At 49.6% G+C, this 25,858-nt stretch overlaps 2 protein-coding genes across 3 annotated transcripts; both read left to right on the top strand.

Moving 5' to 3' along the window:
- Positions 1-13,618: 13,618 nt before the first annotated feature.
- On the top strand, positions 13,619-16,196 carry LOC149912462 (rho GTPase-activating protein 33-like). Of its 2 annotated transcripts, XM_090132143.1 has the most exons (5): positions 13,619-13,876; positions 14,425-14,511; positions 14,855-14,932; positions 15,579-15,701; positions 15,883-16,196. In XM_090132143.1, the coding sequence occupies exons 3-5, from the start codon at positions 14,879-14,881 to the stop codon at positions 16,018-16,020; spliced, it is 315 nt and encodes a 104-aa protein (XP_089988269.1). In that variant the 5' UTR covers positions 13,619-13,876; positions 14,425-14,511; positions 14,855-14,878; the 3' UTR covers positions 16,021-16,196. The 2 variants fall into 2 exon arrangements, with proteins under 2 accessions (XP_089988269.1, XP_089988270.1); XM_090132144.1 differs by lacking the exon at positions 13,619-13,876 and having other exon boundaries at positions 14,293-14,511.
- Positions 16,197-17,862: 1,666 nt separating this feature from the next.
- On the top strand, positions 17,863-20,786 carry LOC149912461 (rho GTPase-activating protein 32-like). The gene is made up of 5 exons (XM_090131203.1): positions 17,863-18,081; positions 18,435-18,580; positions 19,069-19,273; positions 19,874-20,019; positions 20,208-20,786. The coding sequence occupies exons 1-5, from the start codon at positions 17,933-17,935 to the stop codon at positions 20,633-20,635; spliced, it is 1,074 nt and encodes a 357-aa protein (XP_089987329.1). The 5' UTR covers positions 17,863-17,932; the 3' UTR covers positions 20,636-20,786.
- Positions 20,787-25,858: the final 5,072 nt, after the last annotated feature.

Here is a 25,858-nt window from a genome sequence, read left to right as displayed (position 1 = left end):
CAAGGTGAGGGCACACTCTGCTCTTTATCTGGCACTCAAAGAGAAAGAGAAAATGAAAACCAGCTGTGTTTCCCAGCGCATGGCAAACACCAGCCTTTCCATCCTTACAGTCCTTCCTGCAATCATCAGCAATGGAAACAACATCCCACTCACCTTTGCCATGTCTGGCAGAGGTTGCAGCTCTTTCTATTGCATCCCTCTAGCTTTCAAGTCAAGAGCTCCTGTGTCACACAAGGAAAAGCAATCTTTTACCTCCTGTGCCATGCTCATGGCAGCAGCAATGCAGATGCCAGCAGCTGATGCCCACAAGGACAGCCAGCCTGGACTTATTTTCATTACATATCTTTGTCCTGATGTCCTTCTACAAGCTGGAACATTTCTCCATCTCAGCAGAAGAGGGCAGGAGGGGTCCAAGGTGAGGGCACACTCTGCTCTTTAACTGGCACTCAAAGAGAAAGAGAAAATGAAAACCAGATGTGTTTCCCTGCCCATGGCAAACACCAGCCTTTCCATCCTTACAGTCCTTCCTGACATCAGCACTAATTGAAACAACATCCCACTCACCTTTGCCATGTCTGGCAGAGGTTGCAGCTCTTTCTATTGCATCCTTCTAGCTTTCAAGTCAAGAGCTCCTGTGTCACACAAAAAAAAGCAATCTTTTACCTGCTTTGCCATGCTCATGGCAGCAGCAATGCAGATGCCAGCAGCTGATGCCCACAAGGACAGCCAGCCTGGACTTATTTTCATTACATATCCTTGTCCTGATGTCCTTCTACAAGCTGGAACATTTCTCCATCTCAGCAGGAGAGGGCAGGAGGGGTCCAAGGTGAGGGCACACTCTGCTCTTTAACTGGCACTCAAAGAGAAAGAGAAAATGAACACCAGCTGTGTTTCCCTGCCCATGGCAAACACCAGCCTTTCCATCCTTACAGTCCTTCCTGACATCATCAGCAATGGAAACAACATCCCACTCACCTTTGCCATGTCTGGCAGAGGTTGCAGCTCTTTCTATTGCATCCCTCTAGCTTTCAAGTCAAGAGCTCCTGTGTCACACAAGGAAAAGCAATCTTTTGCCTGCTGTGCCATGCTCATGGCAGCAGGAATGCAGATGCCAGCAGCTGATGCCCACAAGGACAGCCAGCCTGGACTTATTTTCATTACATATCTTTGTCCTGATGTCCTTCTAGAAGCTGTAACATTTCTCCCTCTGAGCAGCAGAGGACAGGATGGGTCCAAGGTGAGGTCACACTCTCCCCTGTTTATCTGGGACAAAAAGAGAAAGAGAAAATGAAAACGAGATGTGTTTCCCAGCCCATGGCAAACACCAGACTTTCCATCCTTACAGTCCTTCCTGACATCAGCACTAATTGAAACAACAATCCCACTCACCTTTGCCATGTCTGGCAGAGGTTGCAGCTCTTTCTATTGCATCCCTCTAGCTTTCAAGTCAAGAGCTCCTGTGTCACACAAGGAAAAGCAATCTTTTACCTGCTGTGCCATGCTCATGGCAGCAGCAATGCAGATGCCAGCAGCTGATGCCCACAAGGACAGCCAGCCTGGACTTATTTTCATTACATATCTTTGTCCTGATGTCCTTCTAGAAGCTGGAACATTTCTCCATCTCAGCAGAAGAGGGCAGGAGGGGTCCAAGGTGAGGGCACACTCTGCTCTTTATCTGGCACTCAAAGAGAAAGAGAAAATGAAAACATTATGTGTTTCCCAGCCCATGGCAAACACCAGCCTTTCCATCCTTACAGTCCTTCCTGCAATCATCAGCAATGGAAACAACATCCCAGTCACCTTTGCCATGTCTGGCAGAGGTTGCAGCTTTTTCTATTGCATCCCTCTAGCTTTCAAGTCAAGAGCTCCTGTGTCACACAAGGAAAAGCAATCTTTTACCTCCTGTGCCATGCTCATGGCAGCAGCAATGCAGATGCCAGCAGCTGATGCCCACAAGGACAGCCAGCCTGGACTTATTTTCATTACATATCTTTGTCCTGATGTCCTTCTACAAGCTGGAACATTTCTCCATCTCAGCAGAAGAGGGCAGGAGGGGTCCAAGGTGAGGGCACACTCTCCTCTCTATCTGGCACTCAAAGAGAAAGAGAAAATGAAAACCAGATGTGTTTCCCTGCCCATGGCAAACACCAGCCTTTCCATCCTTACAGTCCTTCCTGCAATCATCAGCAATGGAAACAACATCCCACTCACCTTTGCCATGTCTGGCAGAGGTTGCAGCTCTTTCTATTGCATCCCTCTAGCTTTCAAGTCAAGAGCTCCTGTGTCACACAAGGAAAAGCAATCTTTTACCTGCTGTGCCATACTCATGGCAGCAGCAATGCAGATGCCAGCAGCTGATGCCCACAAGGACAGCCAGCCTGGACTTATTTTCATTACATATCTTTGTCCTGATGTCCTTCTAGAAGCTGGAACATTTCTCCCTCTGAGCAGAAGAGGGCAGGATGGGTCCAAGGTGAGGGCACACTCTCCTCTCTATCTGGCACTCAAAGAGAAAGAGAAAATGAAAACCAGATGTGTTTCCCTGCCCATGGCAAACACCAGCCTTTCCATCCTTACAGTCCTTCCTGCAATCATCAGCAATGGAAACAACATCCCACTCACCTTTGCCATGTCTGGCAGAGGTTGCAGCTCTTTCTATTGCATCCCTCTAGCTGTCAAGTCAAGAGCTCCTGTGTCACACAAGGAAAAGCAATCTTTTACCTGCTGTGCCATGCTCATGGCAGCAGCAATGCAGATGCCAGTAGCTGATGCCCACAAGGACAGCCAGCCTGGACTTATTTTCATTACATATCTTTGTCCTGATGTCCTTCTACAAGCTGGAACATTTCTCCATCTCAGCAGAAGAGGGCAGGAGTGTTCCAAGGTGAGGGCACACTCTGCTCTTTATCTGGCACTCAAAGAGAAAGAGAAAATGAAAACATTATGTGTTTCCCAGCCCATGGCAAACACCAGCCTTTCCATCCTTACAGTCCTTCCTGCAATCATCAGCAATGGAAACAACTTCCCACTCACCTTTGCCATGTCTGGCAGAGGTTGCAGCTCTTTCTATTGCATCCCTCTAGCTTTCAAGTCAAGAGCTCCTGTGTCACACAAGGAAAAGCAATCTTTTACCTCCTGTGCCATGCTCATGGCAGCAGCAATGCAGATGCCAGTAGCTGATGCCCACAAGGACAGCCAGCCTGGACTTATTTTCATTACATATCTTTGTCCTGATGTCCTTCTACAAGCTGGAACATTTCTCCATCTCAGCAGAAGAGGGCAGGAGTGTTCCAAGGTGAGGGCACACTCTGCTCTTTATCTGGCACTCAAAGAGAAAGAGAAAATGAAAACCAGCTGTGTTTCCCAGCCCATGGCAAACACCAGCCTTTCCATCCTTCCAGTCCTTCCTGACATCAGCACTAATTGAAACAACATCCCACTCACCTTTGCCATGTCTGGCAGAGGTTGCAGCTCTTTCTATTGCATCCCTCTAGCTTTCAAGTCAAGAGCTCCTGTGTCACACAAGGAAAAGCAATCTTTTACCTCCTGTGCCATGCTCATGGCAGCAGCAATGCAGATGCCAGCAGCTGATGCCCACAAGGACAGCCAGCCTGGACTTATTTTCATTACATATCTTTGTTCTGATGTCCTTCTAGAAGCTGGAACATTTCTCCCTCTGAGCAGCATAGGACAGGATGGGTCCAAGGTGAGGGCACACTCTGCTCTTTATCTGGCACTCAAAGAGAAAGAGAAAATGAAAACAATATGTGTTTCCCAGCCCATGGCAAACACCAGCCTTTCCATCCTTACAGTCCTTCCTGCAATCATCAGCAATGGAAACAACATCCCACTCACCTTTCCCATGTCTGGCAGAGGTTGCAACTCTTTCTATTGCATCCCTCTAGCTTTCAAGTCAAGAGCTCCTGTGTCACACAAGGAAAAGCAATCTTTTACCTCCTGTGCCATGCTCATGGCAGCAGCAATGCAGATGCCAGCAGCTGATGCCCACAAGGACATCCAGCCTGGACTTATTTTCATTACATATCTTTGTCCTGATTACCTTCTAGAAGCTTGGACATTTCTCCCTCTGAGCAGCAGAGGGCAGGATGGGTCCAAGGTGAGGGCACACTCTGCTCTTTATCTGGCACTCAAAGAGAAAGAGAAAATGAAAACCAGCTGTGTTTCCCTGCCCATGGCAAACACCAGCCTTTCCATCCTTCCAGTCCTTCCTGACATCAGCACTAATTGAAACAACATCCCACTCACCTTTGCCATGTCTGGCAGAGGTTGCAGCTCTTTCTATTGCATCCCTCTAGCTTTCAAGTCAAGAGCTCCTGTGTCACACAAGGAAAAGCAATTTTTACCTCCTGTGCCATGCTCATGGCAGCAGCAATGCAGATGCCAGTAGCTGATGCCCACAAGGACAGCCAGCCTGGACTTATTTTCATTACATATTTTTGTCCTGATGTCTTTCTAGAAGCTGGAACATTTCTCCATCTCAGCAGAAGAGGGCAGGAGGGGTCCAAGGTGAGGGCACACTCTGCTCTTTAACTGGCACTCAAAGAGAAAGAGAAAATGAAAACCTGATGTGTTTCCCAGCCCATGGCAAACACCAGCCTTTCCATCCTTACAGTCCTTCCTGACATCATCAGCAACTGGAAAAACATCCTACTCACCTTTGCCATGTCTGGCAGAGGTTGCAGCTCTTTCTATTGCATCCCTCTAGCTGTCAAGTCAAGAGCTCCTGTGTCACACAAGGAAAAGCAATCTTTTACTTGCTGTGCCATACTCATGGCAGCAGCAATGCAGATGCCAGCAGCTGATGCCCACAAGGACAGCCAGCCTGGACTTATTTTCATTACATATCTTTGTCCTGATTTCCTTCTAGAAGCTTGGACATTTCTCCCTCTGAGCAGCAGAGGGCAGGATGGGTCCAAGGTGAGGGCACACTCTGCTCTTTATCTGGCACTCAAAGAAAAAGAGAAAATGAAAACCAGCTGTGTTTCCCTGCCCATGGCAAACACCATCCTTTCCATCCTTACAGTCCTTCCTGCAATCATCAGCAATGGAAACAACATCCCACTCACCTTTGCCATGTCTGGCAGAGGTTGCAGCTCTTTCTATTGCATCCCTCTAGCTTTCAAGTCAAGAGCTCCTGTGTCACACAAGGAAAAGCAATCTTTTACCTGCTGTGCCATGCTCATGGCAGCAGCAATGCAGATGCCAGCAGCTGATGCCCACAAGGACAGCCAGCCTGGACTTATTTTCATTACATATCTTTGTCCTGATTTCCTTCTAGAAGCTTGGATATTTCTCCCTCAGAGCAGCAGAGGGCAGGATGGGTCCAAGGTGAGGGCACACTCTCCTCTTTATCTGGCACTCAAAGAGAAAGAGAAAATGAAAACGAGATGTGTTCCCCTGCCCATGGCAAACACCAGCCTTTCCATCCTTACAGTCCTTCCTGACATCAGCAGCAACTGAAACAACATCCCACTCACCTTTGCCATGTCTGGCAGAGGTTGCAGCTCTTTCTATTGCATCCCTCTAGCTTTCAAGTCAAGAGCTCCTGTGTCACACAAGGAAAAGCAATCTTTTACCTGCTGTGCCATGCTCATGGCAGCAGCAATGCAGATGCCAGCAGCTGATGCCCACAAGGACAGCCAGCCTGGACTTATTTTCATCACATATCCTTGTCCTGATGTCCTTCTACAAGCTGGAACATTTCTCCATCTCAGCAGCAGAGGGCAGGAGGGGTCCAAGGTGAGGGCACACTCTGCTCTTTAACTGGCACTCAAAGAGAAAGAGAAAATGAAAACCAGATGTGTTTCCCTGCCCATGGCAAACACCAGCCTTTCCATCCTTACAGTCCTTCCTGCAATCATCAGCAATGGAAACAACATCCCACTCACCTTTGCCATGTCTGGCAGAGGTTGCAGCTGTTTCTATTGCATCCCTCTAGCTGTCAAGTCAAGAGCTCCTGTGTCACACAAGGAAAAGCAATCTTTTACCTGCTGTGCCATGCTCATGGCAGCAGCAATGCAGATGCCAGCAGCTGATGCCCACAAGGACATCCAGCCTGGACTTATTTTCATTACATATCTTTGTCCTGATGTCCTTCTAGAAGCTCTATCATTTCTGAGCAGCAGCAGAGGAGGGCAGGAGGGGTCCAAGGTGAGGGCACACTCTCCTCTTTTTCTGGAACACAAAGAGAAAATGAAAACATTATGTGTTTCCCAGCCCATGGCAAACACCAGACTTTCCATCCTTACAGTCCTTCCTGCAATCATCAGCAATGGAAACAACATCCCACTCACCTTTGCCATGTCTGGCAGAGGTTGCAGCTCTTTCTATTGCATCCCTCTAGCTTTCAAGTCAAGAGCTCCTGTGTCACACAAGGAAAAGCAATCTTTTACCTGCTGTGCCATGCTCATGGCAGCAGCAATGCAGATGCCAGCAGCTGATGCCCACAAGGACAGCCAGCCTGGACTTATTTTCATTACATGTCCTTGTCCTGATGTCCTTCTACAAGCTGGAACATTTCTCCATCTCAGCAGAAGAGGGCAGGAGGGGTCCAAGGTGAGGGCACACTCTGCTCTTTATCTGGCACTCAAAGAGAAAGAGAAAATGAAAACAATATGTGTTTCCCAGCCCATGGCAAACACCAGCCTTTCCATCCTTCCAGTCCTTCCTGCAATCATCAGCAATGGAAACAACATCCCACTCACCTTTCCCATGTCTGGCAGAGGTTGCAGCTCTTTCTATTGCATCCCTCTAGCTTTCAAGTCAAGAGCTCCTGTGTCACACAAGTAAAAGCAATCTTTTACCTGCTTTGCCATGCTCATGGCAGCAGCAATGCAGATGCCAGCAGCTGATGCCCACAAGGACAGCCAGCCTGGACTTATTTTCATTACATATCTTTGTCCTGATGTCTTTCTAGAAGCTGGAACATTTTTCCATGTCAGCAGAAGAGGGCAGGATGGGTCCAAGGTGAGGGCACACTCTCCTCTTTTTATAGAACACAAAGAGAAAATGAAAACCAGATGTGTTTCCCTGCCCATGGCAAACACCAGACTTTCCATCCTTACAGTCCTTCCTGCAATCATCAGCAATGGAAACAACATCCCAGTCACCTTTGCCATGTCTGGCAGAGGTTGCAGCTCTTTCCATTGCATCCCTCTAGCTGTCAAGTCAAGAGCTCCTGTGTCACACAAGGAAAAGCAATCTTTTACCTGCTGTGCCATGCTCATGGCAGCAGCAATGCAGATGCCAGCAGCTGATGCCCACAAGGACAGCCAGCCTGGACTTATTTTCATTACATATCTTTGTCCTGATGTCCTTCTAGAAGCTGGAACATTTCTCCCTCTGAGCAGCATAGGACAGGATGGGTCCAAGGTGAGGGCACACTCTGCTCTTTATCTGGCACTCAAAGAGAAAGAGAAAATGAAAACTAGCTGTGTTTCCCTGCCCATGGCAAACACCAGCCTTTCCATCCTTCCAGTCCTTCCTGACATCAGCACTAATTGAAACAACTTCCCACTCACCTTTGCCATGTCTGGCAGAGGTTGCAGCTCTTTCTATTGCATCCCTCTAGCTTTCAAGTCAAGAGCTCCTGTGTCACACAAGGAAAAGCAATCTTTTACCTCCTGTGCCATGCTCATGGCAGCAGCAATGCAGATGCCAGCAGCTGATGCCCACAAGGACAGCCAGCCTGGACTTATTTTCATCACATATCCTTGTCCTGATGTCCTTCTACAAGCTGGAACATTTCTCCATCTCAGTAGCAGAGGGCAGTAGGTGTCCAAGGTGAGGGCACACTCTGCTCTTTAACTGGCACTCAAAGAGAAAGAGAAAATGAAAACAATATGTGTTTCCCAGCCCATGGCAAACACCAGCCTTTCCATCCTTCCAGTCCTTCCTGACATCATCAGCAATGGAAACAACATCCCACTCACCTTTTTCATGTCTGGCAGAGGTTGCAGCTCTTTCTATTGCATCCCTCTAGCTTTCAAGTCAAGAGCTCCTGTGTCACACAAGGAAAAGCAATCTTTTACCTGCTGCACCATGCTCATGGCAGCAGCAATGCAGATGCCAGCAGCTGATGCCCACAAGGACAGCCAGCCTGGACTTATTTACATTACATATCTTTGTCCTGATTTCCTTCTAGAAGCTAGAACATTTTTCCATCTCAGCAGAAGAGGGCAGGAGGGGTCCAAGGTGAGGGCACACTCTCCTCTTTTTCTGGAACACAAAGAGAAAATGAAAACCAGATGTGTTTCCCAGCCCATGGCAAACACCAGAGTTTCCATCGTTAAAGTCCTCCTGACATCAGCACTAATTGAAACAACATCCCACTCACCTTTGCCATGTCTGGCAGAGGTTGCAGCTCTTTCTATTGCAACCCTCTAGCTTTCAAGTCAAGAGCTCCTGTGTCACACAAGGAAAAGCAATCTTTTACCTCCTGTGCCATGCTCATGGCAGCAGCAATGCAGATGCCAGCAGCTGATGCCCACAAGGACAGCCAGCCTGGACTTCCTTTGATTCCTTCCCTTTGGATCAGCGTCCTTCAGGAAGGCGGAACATCTCTCCAGCTGAGCAGCAGAGGACAGCAGGGCTTCGTTGTCTGGGCATGTTCTCTTCTGGCCCTCTGGCCCTCACAGACACAGGAGGAGGACACAGAGGCTGCTGTCACACAGCCAGCCCTGCCTCTCAGGTCAGCTCTCAGGCCATCCTCTCTCCCCTCAGCAGCAGCTCACTGTTCTGCACTCCTCTGGCCTGGGCTGGCAGAGGTGTGCAGCAGTTCTGCTGATCTCCCAGTGCTGGCCATGTCTGCAGTGCCTGTGTGAAAGACACAGGAAGCTGCCAGCATTGCACTGCTCTGCTGTGCCCCTGCCATCACCGAGTTTGCTGTCAGCAGCTGCTGCTACACGTCCATTCAGGCACAGGCCTTTCCTTCCTGGCCCTCTTTCCCCCCCTCTCTCCTCTGCTCTCTCTCGTGCTCCCCTTTGGCCTGGGCTGGCTGAGCAGTGCAGGCCTTGTTGTTGCTCCCTGGGCCAACTACGTCACGGTTCCCCGTGACTCTGCCAGCTGCTCTGACACAGCGACTGCGTCCTCAGTGTGGATTCCAGAATGCGACAGACGTCCAGAGAAGACTTCCAGGGCTGATTGGAACATGCTGCCATCAAGAACTGCCATGGCTCAGGCCCCCTGGGAATCTGCTCACAGCGAAAGCTGCTGTCACTCTGTGTGGGCACAGCCTTGTCTGTGTAGGCCTGCTCACACTGCAGCCCCTGTCTGCACCAGAACCGTGCCGATCCACCTTCTCTTGGCCTCCTTGCCTGCATGGAAAAGGGCAGCTTGGGCTGAAGTCCCTCAACTTTCAGATGGCCGAGTGAAGTCTCTGAGCCCTGGTGACCCACTCAGCTCTTCAGCCTGCTGACCTGCTCTGCTGGGGCTGTCTTAAAAGGCAGAGGGCACGTTATCCTAATGTCCCCACATCCATCCCTCTTAGCATACTGTAGGCCAGTTCCTAAAAGGACACCTGCACAATCTCTCTGAATGTTAATCAACATGTAGTTAGTTTTCAGTGGTGATTAGCTATGTGTTTAGTCAGAGGTGCAATGGTTCTAATGGTGAGAGAAAGACATTCCCAGTTGTCATCAGGTGGAACACACTTCAGACTGGAATCCTCAAGCAGACTGCAGTCAAGCTTTCTTAATTATTCGTTGTTGTTATCAATTCAGACGCATCTCTTAATTCCTGCTTATGAACATTCTGTAATAATCTGCTGAGACAGTGCAAGGCTTGACAATGAGACTATAGTTTATGAAAGCAGCACTTTTTACTTCCTTTACAAGTTCTTATCTGAATGCTAAATACAACATCAATTCACTTCTCACTGGGTTGAACGTTTTAAATATTTGGTAAACATAATGGTTCTAATTCTGACATTTAATATGAAAATATTAAAACTCCTTGTAAGTACTTTTTTGTTAGAATGCCAGATGCTAAAGGGATGAAGTGGCACAAGAAAGCAAAATATCTCTGCTGATGGCAGGAAGGACTGTAAGGATGGAAAGGCTGGTGTTTGCCATGGGCAGGGAAACACATCTGGTTTTCTTGTTCCCTTTGTCTTTGAGTGCCTGAAAAATAGAGGAGTGTGCCATCAGCTTTGACCCCACCTGCCCTATTCTGCTGAGATGGAGAAATGTCCCACCTCCTACAAGGACATCAGGACAAAGATAAGTATTGGAAATAAGTCCAGGCTGGCTGTACTTGTGGGCATCTGTTGCTGGAAAATTTAATGGCAGTAAACTGCCTAGATAATGACAGAATGAGGGTGACAATAGAATGGTACGTAATCACAGTGCAATGAAAAATGTATGCAGGGTGCAGGAAGGGAGGTGTGGACATTCTGAGTTGCAACTCTTTATTTGCTCCAGAAAGCTCTATCAGAATGGAAGACTGAAGGAAATACTTTGAGGGGTTTTTTAATGTGACTGGATAAAAGATCCACGTGGCAAATTGAATAACTGGGTGGTAAAGGGACATAGATACCTCACTGTTTCATGGAACCTTTCAATTAAGCATCTGAGCACTGTGTACAGGACTTGGGAATATAAGTATTAGAGGATCATGGAATATCTGTATTTGGAAGGGACCTCGAGGATCATGTATTCCACCTCCTGGTTCCACACCGGACCTCCTATGGGTCAAGCCCTGTGTCTGAGAGCATTGTGCAAATGCTCTTTGGCCTTTGTCAGCTCAGTGCCAAACCACTGCCCCGGGGAGCCAGTGCCAAATTCCATGTATCTAGTTCATCCTACAGAATGATGCCAAGAACAGTTATAGAGATCGACTTACAAACAAAATTCTTGTCTTGAATTAATGGTACACTCACCATTTAAAAAAAAAAAAGAAAAAAAAAAATATCAAAGCCACATTCTTACGCTGGCATTTTACAGTATTGTCAGATTTTTGTAATTCTGTTTTGTCATATAAGATTCTCTCATCGTGAAATAATGACCAAGTTCTCTTTTCAGATCTAAACATACAAATGCTGAAGGCAGCAGTGCTGTTCAAGAGTACATTACCAGCTCAAACACTGCTTTGGCTATAAAACTGAAGGCAGTCAGGAATTTTATCAAGGAGTTAGCATAGTAGTTCTTCTGTCAGGAAGGATCACATGAGTAATTAACCTGTGACCTTAAGTTTGGAATTAAATGCATACAGTGGAAGTAAGAGCTGTGGGTTATTTTGCTCTTTCAGTGTTGAACAGCCGAGGTGTTTTGTTTTGGAGGGTGGACAGTGATGGGACACGTGGGGAATGGCTTTAAACTGAGACGAGGGGTGTTGAGGTTTAGGTTGGATGTGAGGAGGAAGTTTTTCAGCCAGAGGGTGGTGAGGCACTGGAACAGGTTGCCCAGGGAGGCTGTGGATGCCCCATCCCTGCAGGCATCCAAGGCCAGGCTGGATGTGGCTCTGGGCAGCCTGGGCTGCTGGTGGGCAGGTTAGAAAGCCCACAGGACCTTATTGCAGCCCTGGGTGCAGGGGGATCACTGCTCCTAGCATGCACACAGAAGAGCTGGAGCACACAGGTGATGTACATTCCACTTGTGAACATTCCTGCAATTGCAGAGAGCGTGCGCCTGTTCCAATCACTGCTGCACAGATTAAAAACTGATTGCAGATGAGCTGTTTTGGTATGGGGTTCTTGCCAACGGTCTGCAGTGGCTGTGTGATTCCTCGGGGAGTTGCTCTCCAGCCCAAAGGTCATGTCCTAAGTCGACCAGATCCCGTTTGTGTCCAGAAATGGCTGACAACAGATCAGCTGCTGGTCAAGTTTCTAACATCACACTGGCCTTGCTCCAGTGTCTGTGTCATCAGCCCCAGCACATACGGTGCACCTCTTCAAGGCTTTGCAACACTGAGACTCTGCACTTGGGCTCCAGACATCCTGCTGCACCAAGAGGTTATTCTAGCTTTGGTATCTTGCAACTTTGTATATAACTACATCACTGTAATCATAAATGTCTAGGAGCATGGAGATGGAGAAATTAATCTCCCTGTAATTCTCTGTACTGCAGCCCCGTGGTTGTCAACACCTAACGCAATATTGAAATTTCAGTTGAGAAATTGAAAGCTGCCCTTAACAAAAAAGCATCTGGATTTGTTATTGAAATTACACTGAGGATCAAGAAATCCAAATGCTTCTAGCATAACCACGATTACAGGCAGTGTTTAGACAAGCTCTTACAGGAAAACCATGAACACAAGGCTTAGGAGAGACTAAGTGATGCACTCTGCAGGAATACTCATGGAAGTCTTCACAGTGCAGGAGTCTGATCTGATTACAGATGCTGTGCTTTAAGTACCCCTTATCATATCTTTTTTTTTCACTGTTGTGCAGGGGTTGGACTCAGTGATCTCTGGAGGCTGGAGATGCTGTTTGCTAATGGCAGATGGAGATAGGAAAAGCAAGTAAAAGGCATGCTGTGCATAGCCACCACATGGCATCTGCACCATTTCCCCCTGCACCAAGGAGGAGCAGCTCACAAGCTTGGCCTGGGCCAGGGAAGGGAGCAGACAAACATCTGGACCGACCCCAAACGAGCTGGTTCTGCAGGTTGGGTGTCTTCTGCTGCTTGTCTCACATCCTGCTGCTCAGCGGTAGATTTGTTCCTGCTCAGTGCTAACAGGAAACTCACACAGCATTTCTGTTTCAGCTGTGCCAACGCTTTGATCCCTTGCTGCTTGGATGGGGCGTTTGAAGAAGGATGCCTGTGCTGATGTCCAGCCAGGCTTTGGGGATGAGTCTCCACACCAGGGTACGACTGACAGGACTGAGGGTTGGGGATCCAGCCAGGTCGAGTCCAGTGTGCTTTGCTCTTGTTCTTAGTGCTTGTTTTTGCTCAGGAGGGCAGGAGGTGAACCTCGTGAACCAATGCCTGCAGACGGGGTTTGCAGAGAAAGAGGTCCTGCAGGCCTTGTGTGACAGCCACGGAGCTGCAGCGAGGCTGCATCCGTGTAAAACACCAGAGATCCACGGAGGTGTGAAGGGGAGCTGTGGGCTGCAGTCACGCAGGAAGGGATGTGCATGCTCGGGGTTTGGTTGTTGTGTGTGTGTTAAGTGACTGTGATACCACTGCTGGGTCAGTGTGAGTGTACGGAACAAGTGTGACAGCCTTTTTGATGGAGCCCTGTGAAAGGAGTCCTATGGACTTGAGATCCAACTATCAGCCCGTGGGCATCATCCAGGAGTTGGGGTAGGGGATGAGGCAAGGGAAGTTGGGCTAAGAAAGGGATAAAGCAGTCTGGCAGTAGTTCTGTGTTTCTCCCATCTCCTGCTTTATTTCCTTCCAGGTGAAATAGATGGGTGCTGCAACATGCCCTTGAATGTAACAAAACCCACTCTAGTGTGGATTTGACATGGGCCCAGCACTGCAAGGTACGCTGCTGGGAGGAAGCGTCCATCTGGCTGAGGGCAGGAAGGCCCTCCAGAGGGATGCACTGAGGCCAGTTGTGCGAGGCTCAACAAGAGCAAGCGCCAGGTCCTGCGCTTTGGTCATGACGACCCCGTGCCAGCTTCTCCAGGATTTGGCTGGGGTAGAATTCCAAGCAGCCCCTGATTCCAGAACGTTGGGCTGGGCTGTTGGAATCTTCTGCCCTTGTGACTGGTCTTGCCTCCCCACCCTGTGCGTCGTGGTGGAGCAGCCTGGTGGCCCTCAGTGATGTCATAAGGGCTAGAATGAGGGGAGGAGCAGTGCGTGCTGCGTCCCTTCATTGGAGCGCTGGAGCTCTGACTGAGCAGCTCGCTTGTTGCACTTGTGCACCGACTGCGTCCCTTTGTCTTCACACCGTCCTGTGCAGCACCTTGTAGGTAAGCTGAGACAGTGTGGGAGAGACGGGGGGACAGTGAGTGCTGAGAACTGCTGGCTGGCGGAGCTCATAGGATCACATTATCTCCATCAGCAGAGGGGTGGCCATGAGGGACAGGGAGGTGATCGTCCCCCCCTGCTCTGCTCTTGTGAGGCCCCAGCTGCAGTACAGTGTCCAGAAAGACAGGGAGCTGTTGGAGAGGGTCCAGAGGCGAGCCACAGAGATGATCAGGGGACTGGAGCACCTCCCCTGCAAAGACAGGCTGAGGGAGCTGGGCTTGTTCAGCCTGGAGAAAAGAAGGCAGTGGGGTGACCTCATGGCAGCCTTCAGTACCTAAAGGGAGCCTAAAAAGAGGAGGGGAATCAACTCTTTGAAAGGGTAGATAACTGCAGGACAAGGGGAAATGGTTTTAAGTTGAAAACTTAAGTTTTTAAGTTGAGGGAGGGCAGATTTTGGATTTTCCCTCGTATTCTTTGCTAAACCGTGGAAGCAAACTGACCTGCTCTTTCTCTCTCCTCTCTCCACCCTCTGCCTGCTTCCCTGCTGCAGCTTTTGCTCGTGGAAGATCAGAGCAAAGTGACAAGGAACGGCTGCAGATTCGAGAGATTTCTCTCCCTCGTTCTGATCTCTTGCCAGGTACCTGCCATGGTTTGTCCCCCCACATGCTTTAGCAGCCCGTGACGCCCCGTGTTTAGTAACACAGCCTCATCCAGCTTTGATGGGATGCTGGTCACGTGTGGGTTTTCTCCACGTGCTCTGCAGCTCAGCCCTCAGAAGGATGCTGTCTGTGGTGCTGTGACCAGCTGGTCTACAGGAAACCAATCCCTTAGGCAAAGAGTCCCAGCCCCAGCTTGTGCAGAGCTGCACAGCATCACCAGGGACACCAGCAGGCGTGCTTGGGCTGTGTGAGTGTGCCCGACAGCTGTAGGGAGCACAGCAGAGATGTGAACAGAGAAAATAAAAGTGTGTTTCTTTTCAGTTCCAGCTTGTCACACCTACGCTGATGGCTGTGGCGTGCAGCGAGATCAGCTGTGGGCCTGACCTGGCATGGACAGAGGTAGAGTATGAAGCTCTGATTGGTCTTTGTTCCCTGACTGCAGCCAGCAGAGTGAGCCGCAGATGTGCTCTCCTGCTTTCCAAGAGAGCTCCTCTGTGGCAAGACAGTAGTGCAAGCGTGGCAAGTTTATAAAAGTACCAGAGCCATCTCGGCTGTTGTGTTTGTCCTCTACTGACTTTTCCCTTGAAATGGCTGCAGAAACAACAATCATTCTCTGCTCAGCTTGGCCTCGCTGTTGGTTGGACTGCTCAAGAGAGCTGCTTGGTGCTTGCAGTGGCACTGTTTGCACCTTGTAACTGCAGCCGTAGCTTTGGTTTCCCTCTTCACGGTCTCCTAGCATCTGAAACAGTCAGCCTTCCTGCACAAAGAGCGCAGGAAAGGAGGGGGCAAAATGGACAAGGCCACCTGTCTGCGTCAGTGCCATTGCTGATTAGACTGGGTGGGGAGAGATGCAGCATTGCCTGGCGTGTGCCTGCTGCACACCAGGGAGAGAAACAGCCGTTATTAGACTTGCAGTTCCTTCTGAAGTGCCCATGATAAGGACCGAGTGCATTTCCTGCAGCTTTCTCTGCAGATGTGCTCCTCACCTTGAAATCCTCCTTGTTGGTTCCCAGCTCCTCACCGTGGCCTGTGCTCTCTGTTTCAGACTGAGAACAAGGGGAAGCCCCTGCTGGACCATGAGGTGGCACTTGTGAATGTTCCAGCTATTGCTGCTGCCCATGCTATTAAGAGATACGTTGCCCAGGCAGCGGATGAACTCTCCTTTGAGGTAAGCAGTTCAAGGCGTTCCTTGTTGCTCAATTTTACAATGGCAAATGCCTTCAGAGCTGCACTGGTGCAAGTGCTTTAATGCTCGGCGATGTTTGGCAGTGCAGAAGAATGCAGACATTTGAGCTGTGCTTTCCTCCCAGCTGTGCTGAAGCTGGGATTGACGTTGCAATCTCTTGCAGGTGGGAGACATCATCTGTGTCATCGACATGCCACCAAAGGAGCTGACCCCCTGGTGGAGAGGCAAGCTCGGCTTCCAGGTAGGCACAAGATTCAGACTGGAGAGTGCAACTTCAGTAGAGGCAGGAATCTCAGCCTAGAGCTGCTCTGCCTGCATAGGATGCCTAGTGGACATAAACAGTTTCCCTGTGTCGGTGTCAGAGGACCTTGTCTTTGGCTGCAAATGTTGAAAAATTATTACCTTTATGCTGTGAACTATGGCCATTTTCTGCTGGATAGTCTTATGGAACGTCCGGCAATCAGGTTCCGAGGGAAATGTTACGTGGCTTTTGGTTTAACAGTTCAGATCTGAGAAGTGCTGCATGCAATAGTTGGCCTCTCTTCTTGTTACAGGTTGGATTTTTCCCAGGGGAGTGTGTGGAACTCATTAATAAGAACATTCCTGAGGCACTCATCAACTCTGTGCCAAAGCCAGGTACGGATGTTACATTTCATGGTGTGGGGAAGCAAAATGAAGTCTTTTTTGGGGTGTGTTCCATGTTTAGTACCTCCTTTATCCATGCCACATTGTCCTCTGGGTTGATGATTCTTCATGCACACCATGGGGCAGGGATTTGGCCCAATCCTCCTGTGTTTATGATTGGACTTGGGGAAACTATAGAATCTTCATAGAATGGCTTGGGATGGAAGGGATTTCGGAGATCATCATGCTCCAACCCTCCCGCCTCAGGCTGTGCTGCCAGCCCCCACATTTAATGTGAGACTAGATCAGGCTGCCCAGGGCCCCATCCAACCTGGCCTTGGGCTCCTCCAGAGATGGGGAAAATCCCTTTTTGTATGTACTGGTTGGTAATGTTCTTCCCGTTCTGACGTGCTCTGTAGAATGTGCTGTGCTCGGCCTCGTCCAACGGAGCCAGACCTGAAATGACCTGGTTTCTTCCTTTTGTTGTGCAGTGCCCAAGAAACGCAGCAAGATCCTCACCTTCCTTCGTTCCTTGGTGAAGGCCCGCCCAAAGAAACCGACCGAGCGGGAGGTGGAGAAGGAAAGGGTGTTTGGCGGTGACCTGGGAGAGCATCTTCTCCACTCCGGTCGTGATGGTAAGGAGCTGCCCATTCCTGAGATCTTCCTCTGCTGGGCATCTAAAGAGGATGAAAGGGAGCTCATATCTAGCAGGGGGCAGGCTGATAGCCATGGAGACACGTGTAATGGGAGTTGATGGCTGAAGGATAAAGTGAGGCGGATGCTCCTAAGAGACAAGCACATCTGTATTTGCTTCAGCCAAGCCTGGCTGGGCTTAGTGGATGGGATGTGAAGCACAGCCTGCAGCACGACTGAATCAGGAGCTCCACTGACGGCTGGCACGTGTTCTTCAGTCCCCCAGGTCCTCCAGAGCTGCGCTGAGTTCCTTGAGCAGCACGGCGTGGTGCAGGGGATATACCGCCTGTCCGGCGTCGCGTCCAACATCCAGAGACTGCGGTAAGAGTGCTGCGACTGACACAGCCTGAGTGCATCTGGTGTGGCTTTGGGCTTGCCTTCCTCTCGCTCAACCGGGTTTGCGTCCCTCTCTCCAGGCAGGAATTTGAGTCGGAGCAGATTCCTGAGCTCACCGTCCGTGACATTCACAGCGTGAGCTCCCTCTGCAAGATGTACTTCAGGGAGCTCCCGAACCCTCTGCTCACCCACCAGCTGTACGGCAAGTTCTCGGTAAGCACAAGGCCACAAGGTCTTTCATTTCCCTCTTCCTGGGCCTCTTGGCAGATGGCTGCAGCAGTGCCCCAGCTCGGAGGCCCTTTTGCTGTCAGCCCCACGAGGTTTACTCGCAGTGGTGTACTAGCCTGATTGGTGTCTCGCTCCCTTTCTGCACTACTCCAGGATGCTGTTGGTGCCGCTACAGAGGAGGAGCGGCTGCGCAGAATGCAGGACGTCATCCAGCAGCTGCCCGCTCCTCACTACAGGTCAGTGCTGCCCTCAGCCTGCTGAGCTCAGCCCTGCTGCATTGCAGAGGGCAACGATGCGGTTCCAGCCTTTGTCTTCATGAATTGCAGCATGGCATGCTCGTTGGTGCTGAACGTTTGCCTCTCTTGTTTTCCAGGACACTGGAGTACCTCATGAGACACTTGGCGTGTCTGGCTGGGAGCTCCACGATAACAAACATGCATGCCAAGAACCTAGCCATTGTGTGGGCTCCAAACCTCTTAAGGTAAACTTCTGCTTCTGTTTCAACGCTTCATCTGTTCTTTAGTAAAAAAAAAACAGTCCTCCCTTTTTCTCCATCAAATGTGCTCTTCTCCTGTAAAATCTGTGGCTGACAGCAGAGCTGGAGCCTGGGCTGTTATCCATCCCCACGGGCACAATGTCTAGGTGACAACTGTGCTCTGTTCTTTAGATGGGACTGACGTGTCCTTGATCATCCAGGGGAATTTCTGCAGTGGCATCACTGATTGCCCACTGCGGAAGTCTCCAGAGCCTCAGCTGACAGCTTTTGGCTGCAACAATTCAGACTCGGGGAAACGGTCTTGGAGAAATGACTTCTAAAATTTGCCTTTTCTACAGATCACAGCAGAACGAGTCTGCCTGCGCCAGCGGAAGAGCTGCCTGCATGGAGCTGCAGACGCAGTCGGATGTGGTGGAATTTCTCATCAACCACACAGACGTCCTCTTCTGCTCCAAATCCGGAGCAGACATCGCAGATGCAGCAGGTGAGTGTCTTCCTCCATTAGCTTGATCTTGACCTGACACCTTGATCAAATGCAGGCCTTCTCCGGGACCTTTGAGATTCTCTTTTACCATCAAGGGGACAGCACACCTCTGGGCTTCCATTAGAATCTGGCATCCTGTAGCTGGATGCTGAGAATGTCCAAACCCAAACTTCACAAGGAGGAAACCATCATTATTATGGTTTGCATGCTAGAGAAGCTTGATGCAAGTGTGGCAGCGAAGCTTTCTCAGTTCCCTGCCCCCATTTCCTTGGGTTTTTCCTTGCCTATTTTGATACAGTAAGCTGCTCTTAATGATGACCGTGTCCTTTGCCATAAACAGATCTCTGCCCACATGGTTATTTTGAGCTCCTCTTCTTCCAGTGGCTCGGATAAGCAAGCCTGAGAAAAATACAGCACCTCCCTCAGAACTGTGGTGGCTGTGCTGCTGCTTTCTGATCCTCGCTCTTACCTGTGGTTTTCCCTGACAGGGCACAATTCTCTCCCAGGGCCCAAGTCTGTGGGGGTCTCTTCTGCTGCCACAAAGCTGCTCAGCCTGGAGGAGGCACAGGCACAGAGGCGAGGCCACAGCAGCTCTCCCCCTGTGACAGAGAGCAGTCACGACATTGAAGTGCAGGAAAGCCCTGCAGCTGGGCAGGGCAAATTCCACACCGTCATCGACTTTCCATCTGACAGGTAAAGAGGACTTTCTTTTCCAGCACCTAGCATCATTGTTTGGGTGGGTTTTTGTGTTTTTTTCCCAGGATTTCTAGTGCCAAAAGTTGCTGAAAGTAAGTTAGGCTAAGGTGGGGTTTTCCAGATGTCAGGGCCACATGCCTGAAACCAATTCCAGTTCTCCTCTAAGCAGAGCTGTTGGTCAGACTTGCTGGCACTAGAAATTAAACATGGCAGTGAGATGAGGCTGATGAGGTGCTAATGTAAGAGTCAGAGATGCTTCTGAACTTCCTTTATGGCTGCACGGTCCCTCAGAAAGCAGTTACGCCTGCCAGCTCCATCAAAGCCATCCCTCAGATGCTGTGCTGTACAGCTGTGGAGCCTTTGCTCACATGCTCTGCATCTTGCAGAGTTGAGGGGAATTCAGCCAGCAAGACTTCAGGGCTGAGCGATAGAACAGAGCGATCCTCAACTGCTGGAAACAGAGCGAGTTTCTAAGTTGTGTTTCTGCAGAAACCAGGCAGTGCTAGGAACAAGCAACTGCTGCCAAGAGCTCAGTGCTGCTCTTCCCTCACCCTGCACCACGCACGACTCACAGCATTGGCTGTTTTCTCTCTCCAGGCAAAATCCACCCAGCAAGAAGGAGGAATCACCAGCTAGCAGTTGGTGTTGCTGCTTCAGCCTCAGGAAGCCATCCTCTGGCAGCAAACGCCAACTGCAGCGCAATGCCAGGCATCCCTCAGAAACAGCAGTGGTAGTCCTGGCAGGTAAGGGTGCAAATGCAGCTTCCAAATCCCTGCTTTTCAGGAACATAGAATTCAAGCTTGCAGTGCACTTGTATCTCCTTCTGGCATTCCAGCCCCTGCCTAGCATCTTCAGTTCACCCCTGATCAAGAACCACTGTCGTAATTCAGCTTGTGAAAGTTTGACACTAACCCCTGTGTATCCTTTCTAGGTGAATCGAGCCCTTGCCAACCCACAAGATCCAGGGCAAGTAGCGAGAATGCTCTGTGTGCTTCCATCAGTGGAGAGCTCTTAGGAAGCACAAATTGCTGCAGTTCCAACAGCAGCCTTACACATGACAACAGTGATGGAGAGAAGGAGCTCATTCAAGTTCATGCCCTCATTACACCTGGCTCTGCTGAAAATGCTGACCTGGGCCTGCCAGACACCACAGTCACCAGCCTGGATTGTAACCAGGAGTCTCTGCAGTGCAGGCCATCCCAAGAGCAGTGTGAGTGCCCCAACAGCAGCACCTCCATGCAGGAGCAGGTCAGCGTCAGTGAGGAGGAGCAGAGCCTCTTGCAGGGGGACTTTCAATCAGGCCTCCAGTCCCAGGCACCGGACAGCAGCACTGAGAGCTCTGAGCCACTCTCTCCATGACAAGACAGGATGAGTCCCATCTTCACCGTGGACCTCTCCCACCCTCCTGTCCTTTATATAATAATAAAAGCACATTTGTGCTCAACAACGCCTTGACCACCTCCAGAGTCTTCATTCACACGGACTGGGATGAATGCAGCACACAACAAGGCACCCCAGCTTGCAATGCTGTGGCTGTGGGGTGCGTGCAGCTCAGCTCCGGGTTTGTTCCTGTTTTGTCTGGCTTTGGGATGTCTGCAGGGGGAGCTCTGCTACCATTTGGCATGGTAGCAAATAATCTCTCGCATCCTGGATGCTGCTCATGATACTCCCAAGCTTCCTGGCTGTGGCTTTGTGATGCTTTTCAGGGCTTTCTGATGCATTTTCATGCCTTGGCTGCTCCTTAACACCTCTCTCTTCCCATCATGTCCTTTCCTGGCTCCCACCTACAAGCTGGCCGTGCAGATCATCTCCAGACCTGTCATCAGCACACTGCGGCAGGAGAAGCTCCCCTGGCCAACGTCAGGCAGTACTGCTTGGTCTGCAGCTCAGTGGCCATTTCCCTTTTAGGCGGCTCCTGCAGAAGAATCAAGCAGCAGAACCTTTTGCTCACCCTGCAGCACAAAGATGCTACGAAAGCAGAAACAACCTGGGAATCTCTGGGTCTGCAAGACTTCACAGACACTCACCGACTGTGTCTGATGTTTCCCTCCCATCCTTGATTTCCTTCTCCCCTTCTCCTCGTCGGATCCCACTGCTGAGCCATGATCAAGCTGCCCAGTGTGGCAGAGCATCGTGCAGAGCCGTGCTGGCACCTCCTCCCCTTCCTCTCCTGCAGCTCAGCGTGCAACCTGAGCAAGTTTTCTTCTGAGAAAGTGACCAGCTCTTTTCCATCCCTTTGTCCCTACAAACAGTTGTCCAGAGGATCTCGTCCAAGAATTCCTGGAACAGCCTGCAGCTGGCTCTCCTGAAGTTCAGGCTCCTGCCTTTGCTTCCTGCCAGGCCCGCATTCCTTGAGATCACCAACTCAAGGAGGGCATGGTCACTGCAGCCCTGACCGCCTCCTGTCGTAACCCCTGGTGTGCACCATGTCCAGCAATGCTTCCCTTCTGCTTGCTGTGCCCAATGCCTGCACCACAGAGTGATTCTCACTGCACTCCAGGAGTCTGTCAGATTGCTTGCAGCCAGCCATGCTGATTTCCCAGACTGACTGGAATCCCCCATCAGGATGAGAGTCAGTGAGTGCGATGCTTCTGCTGGCTGCAGTAAGCAGCTCCCACCAACAGGCTCTCTTTCCAGGCGGCTGTAGCAGACCCTCACCTCCAGAAGCCCTGCACTGCTGCACTTCCTAATTTTACCCACAAGTTCAAAACCTGGTCATGGCTCTTCTGAGTTCTTTGCAGTCAACTACTCATCACAGAGGGCAAATCCCTTGCCTTCCAGAATTCCATAGTATCAATTGTGTCTGCTTTATGTCAGGATTTTTTTGTCTTTCTTTTCTTTTCCCATTTTCTAGGTAGGAAAATGAATTTCTGAGCCAGGAGAAGCAGAAGTGAAACAGTCTTCCTGGCACTGCTCAGGTTGCAGGAGTTGCCAAGTGCTCCTCAGGTAATGTGTGCTGAAGAGCTGACCTTGGTGGCAGGGGCTGTGGCTGCATTGTGTGCCTGTCATGCGGGAATCCAAGAAAGCCTATTCAGAGCAGGAGCTGCAGAGCGAGATAAACATCACGAGAAGGTAAGGCTGAGAAGCAAGGACACCTCCAGAAAGAAGAGAAAAACGGAGTCAAGTGAGCTGCGTGACGGCCGTGTGATGCTGACCATGATTGGAGGAAGAGCGCATGGCTGGGAATGACTGATGGCTCTGGTTGGATGGGTGCCTGTGTGCACAGAGGTAAGGAGTGTTTGTGGGATGTTTTGCTGGCATCTAATGGCTGTAAGGGGAAGTCAAGAGAGAAAACTTGTGAATGCATAGAAGGGATGTTAAAATCTGGAACAGACTGTTTGGATCAGTCACAGCTGAGTCCACATTGCCACACTGTCAGAACCTGGGGTCTAGGATTTTCCTTTAAGAGTGCCAACTGCTTATTTTAAATGATAAAAAATAACATTGAAAAAAGCTTCCCTCCTTGCATTAGAATAACATATTTGATGTTTCTGTCTTTCCATTCCTTTAGCAGCCTGGGTGTTGATGCAGCTGCATGCATCTGCTGCCCTCCCCTTCTGTTTTGTGTAAAAGAACAGTAAAATATGCAATCAGTGTGAGATCTTTCTGAAGTATTTTACTTTATTTGCCCCTAGGCTGCAATGGCTGGGAAATGGCAGTGTCACCCAGGAGCCCACACGGCGACCTGATGTCTCATTGTTGGGGTCTATTGGAAACCACCACGATGACAAAAGAATGCCTGGGATTCCTCCGGCCCAAATGCCAAACCTTGCACTTGGCTGTGCTGAACCTCATGAGGTTCACCCAGGCCCACCTCTCAAGTCTGCTGAGCTCAAACAGATGTCATTTTTCTCGTGTCCTTCCATTCCGAGTCCATCTGTTCCCCAAAGCAAAAGAATTTGGAGGGAACCACCGACAGTTATGTGAGCGATTTCAGCGTCTATTTCTGATCATGGCAACAACTTCAGAGGTCACACTTAATTTACGGTGCCCGTTGTAATTCTGACCAAGGCTGCAGTTGCAGCTGACTTCCCAAGGCTGCAAGACGTGGTGGTGACACAGCCTTGTGCTTCTGCATTGGTGCTCATCCCACGTTTCCTTTCTCTGTCTCGCAGGTCAGCTCCTGCTGGAAGCAGATGGTATCCCAGTGTGAATGAAGGTCAGTGCAGGAGCAGCTGCTGATGGGAGGAAGGAAGTCCATGCTGAAGAGCTCTGAAGCATCTGCAGGTATGGTTCTGGAGGAGGCAGCAGTGATGTCGGAGGGCTCCCCAGCAGGAAGCTGTCTCATCCAAATGCTTGCTGAGTGGTTGGAAGGGAGCTTTCTGCATGACAGCAGCACCAGCTGCTTGCTTCAAATGCTGCAAAGACAAGGATTAGCAGGAGTTCCAGTATCTACAGTATCATCACGAATCACGATAGGATTACAATGTGTCCTCATACAAACGCAGCCATTTCTCCCTGAGTCCAAAGGCTGTCCGGAAAGCATCTTTGAGGTCTCTCACACCAAACCACTGCTGTCCATGTGTGATCTGACTCATTAGGGTATAGGGGTTAGGAGCCACAGGCTGTCTTTTGAGAACGGGTTCAGTCATTTCCTTACATCTTGCACCAGCCGATACGTGCCGTCTGCCTTCCGTGCCGACAGGATTGGGGTGTTATAAGGCCACAGACAAGGTTCCAGAAGACCATCCTTAAGCACTGTCTGTGTTACAGCTTTTAGACCCACTCTCCCTTCTAAGGCTATGGGATATTCTTGCTGTTTCACAGCTCCACTCCCTCCTTGGGCAGTTCTTTGTAAGGGAAAATTGTGAGTCCACCCCGATTTCCTTCCCCTGCCCACACCTTTGGATTCATTTCTTCTCATCACCAGCTGTTAACACATTCATTGAAACCTGATATCTGTTTCACAGACTTGCAGCTGTAATCCTCATTTAACTGTTAAATCTCTCCCCCATAAATCGGTCCCTGCTTCAGGCACAGAGAACAATTGCCCTGCAACTATTTTATCTTTCCATTTTAGTTCTGTGGTCTCCAAGAGTGGAGCTGTCATTTCTGATCCCTCAGCCCCAGTTATGCACAACAGCCACATCCAGATACACGTCTGGTACCTCTGAACTAGCTAATGCTGTAGGATGGAATGTTGTTTCTGCACTGGCTATCAAATGAGGGATTGCTCTGAAGCAGTACAGCACCATGTGTTTTGTAATTTGCCCTTAGAAACAGTTTGAAAAAGTAGAAAGACTTTATTAGTATTAGTATTAGTAAAAAGAAGTTATTTCATAACATATTTTAGAAATACAGTTGTTCAATCATGTGATCAATTCTCACTTACAGAACTGTAATAGTTACAAATTGCATGGGTATAGTATTAAGGACCAGAAAGCATGTTGTAAGACCATGCTGTTTATATAGGAGAAGCTCAGCAAAAGAAAAACAGACTCCAAAGAAGCCAGGGCCTCCACACAGGGCCGAATTGACTCACTCTGTGGGCAAGTTGGGATGCAACAGGCAGGCATCAAGAGACTCCCCTCTGTCCTCCTTCCAAACTTCTCTCTATTCAGGGATGAGCAGGTGTCCAGAAATAGTGGCCAAGTGTTGATAAGCAGCTGTCAGGCGTTCAATAATTAGTAGTATACCTGCTGAGCTAGCAAAAGTTGGTGTTTAGCCAGTCACACACACACACACAGAATGGCACGGGTTGGAAGGGACCTCAAGGATCAGGAATCTCCAACTCCCTGCCACAGGCAGGGCCACCAACCTCTGTACCACTGCACATATTAACATTGCTGGACAGAAACAGCAGTGTGGGAAAAACTGTATACTGTGGATGCAAAGGGTGAATCAGAATGGCTTAACACCTGTCCAGCAAGGAAAAGCAATATCTTACCTGCTGTGCCATGCTCATGGCAACACCAATGCAGATGCCAGCAGGTGATGCCCACAAGGACAGCCAGCCTGGACTTATTTTCACTACATATCTTTGTCCTGATGTCCTTTTATGACCTGGGACATTTCTCCATCTCAGCAGAAGAGGGCAGGAGAGTTCCAAGGTGAGGGCACACTCTCCCCTGTTTATCTGGCACAAAAAGAGAAAGAGAAAATGAAAACCAGATGTGTTTCCCTGCCCATGGCAAACACCAGACTTTCCATCCTTACAGTCCTTCCTGCCATCAGCAGCAATGGAAAGAACATCCCACTCACCTTTGCCATGTCTGGCAGAGGTTGCAGCTCTTTCTATTGCATCCCTCTAGCTTTCAAGTCTAGAGAACATGTGTCACTCAAGGAAAAGCAATCTTTTACCTGCTGTGCTATGCTCATGGCAGCAGCAATGCAGATGCCAGCAACTGATGCCCACACGTACAGCCAGCCTGGACTTATTTTTATTACATATCTTTGTCTTGATATCCTTCCAGAAGCTTGGCCATTCTCCCTCTGAGCAGCAGAGGGCAGGAGAGCTCCAAGGTGAGGGCACACTCTCCCCTGTTTATCTGGCACTCAAAGAGAAAGAGAAAATGAAAACGAGATGTGTTTCCCTGCCCATGGCAAACACCAGACTTTCCATCCTTACAGTCCTCCTGACAT

The sequence above is a fragment of the Phasianus colchicus genome, chromosome Z (assembly GCF_987193195.1).
Source record: "Phasianus colchicus chromosome Z, bPhaCol1.hap1.1, whole genome shotgun sequence".
NCBI classification, from domain to species: domain Eukaryota; kingdom Metazoa; phylum Chordata; class Aves; order Galliformes; family Phasianidae; genus Phasianus; species Phasianus colchicus.
Note: the sequence above shows the minus strand (reverse complement) of the source record. Positions and strands in the feature narration are given on the sequence as shown.

What these genes read in the sequence shown, in the direction of transcription:
- LOC149912462 (XM_090132143.1), top strand. Translation starts at nt 14,879, where the DNA reads ATGGCTGTGGCGTGCAGCGAGATCAGCTGTGGGCCTGACCTGGCATGG. An exon ending in CTGACCTGGCATGGACAGAG is followed by an intron (nt 14,933 to 15,578) that starts GTAGAGTATGAA and finishes TCTCTGTTTCAG; the next exon opens with ACTGAGAACAAGGGGAAGCC. An exon ending in CGGATGAACTCTCCTTTGAG is followed by an intron (nt 15,702 to 15,882) that starts GTAAGCAGTTCA and finishes AATCTCTTGCAG; the next exon opens with GTGGGAGACATCATCTGTGT.
- LOC149912461 (XM_090131203.1), top strand. Translation starts at nt 17,933, where the DNA reads ATGCTCGTTGGTGCTGAACGTTTGCCTCTCTTGTTTTCCAGGACACTG. An exon ending in TGGGCTCCAAACCTCTTAAG is followed by an intron (nt 18,082 to 18,434) that starts GTAAACTTCTGC and finishes CCTTTTCTACAG; the next exon opens with ATCACAGCAGAACGAGTCTG. An exon ending in AGACATCGCAGATGCAGCAG is followed by an intron (nt 18,581 to 19,068) that starts GTGAGTGTCTTC and finishes TTTCCCTGACAG; the next exon opens with GGCACAATTCTCTCCCAGGG.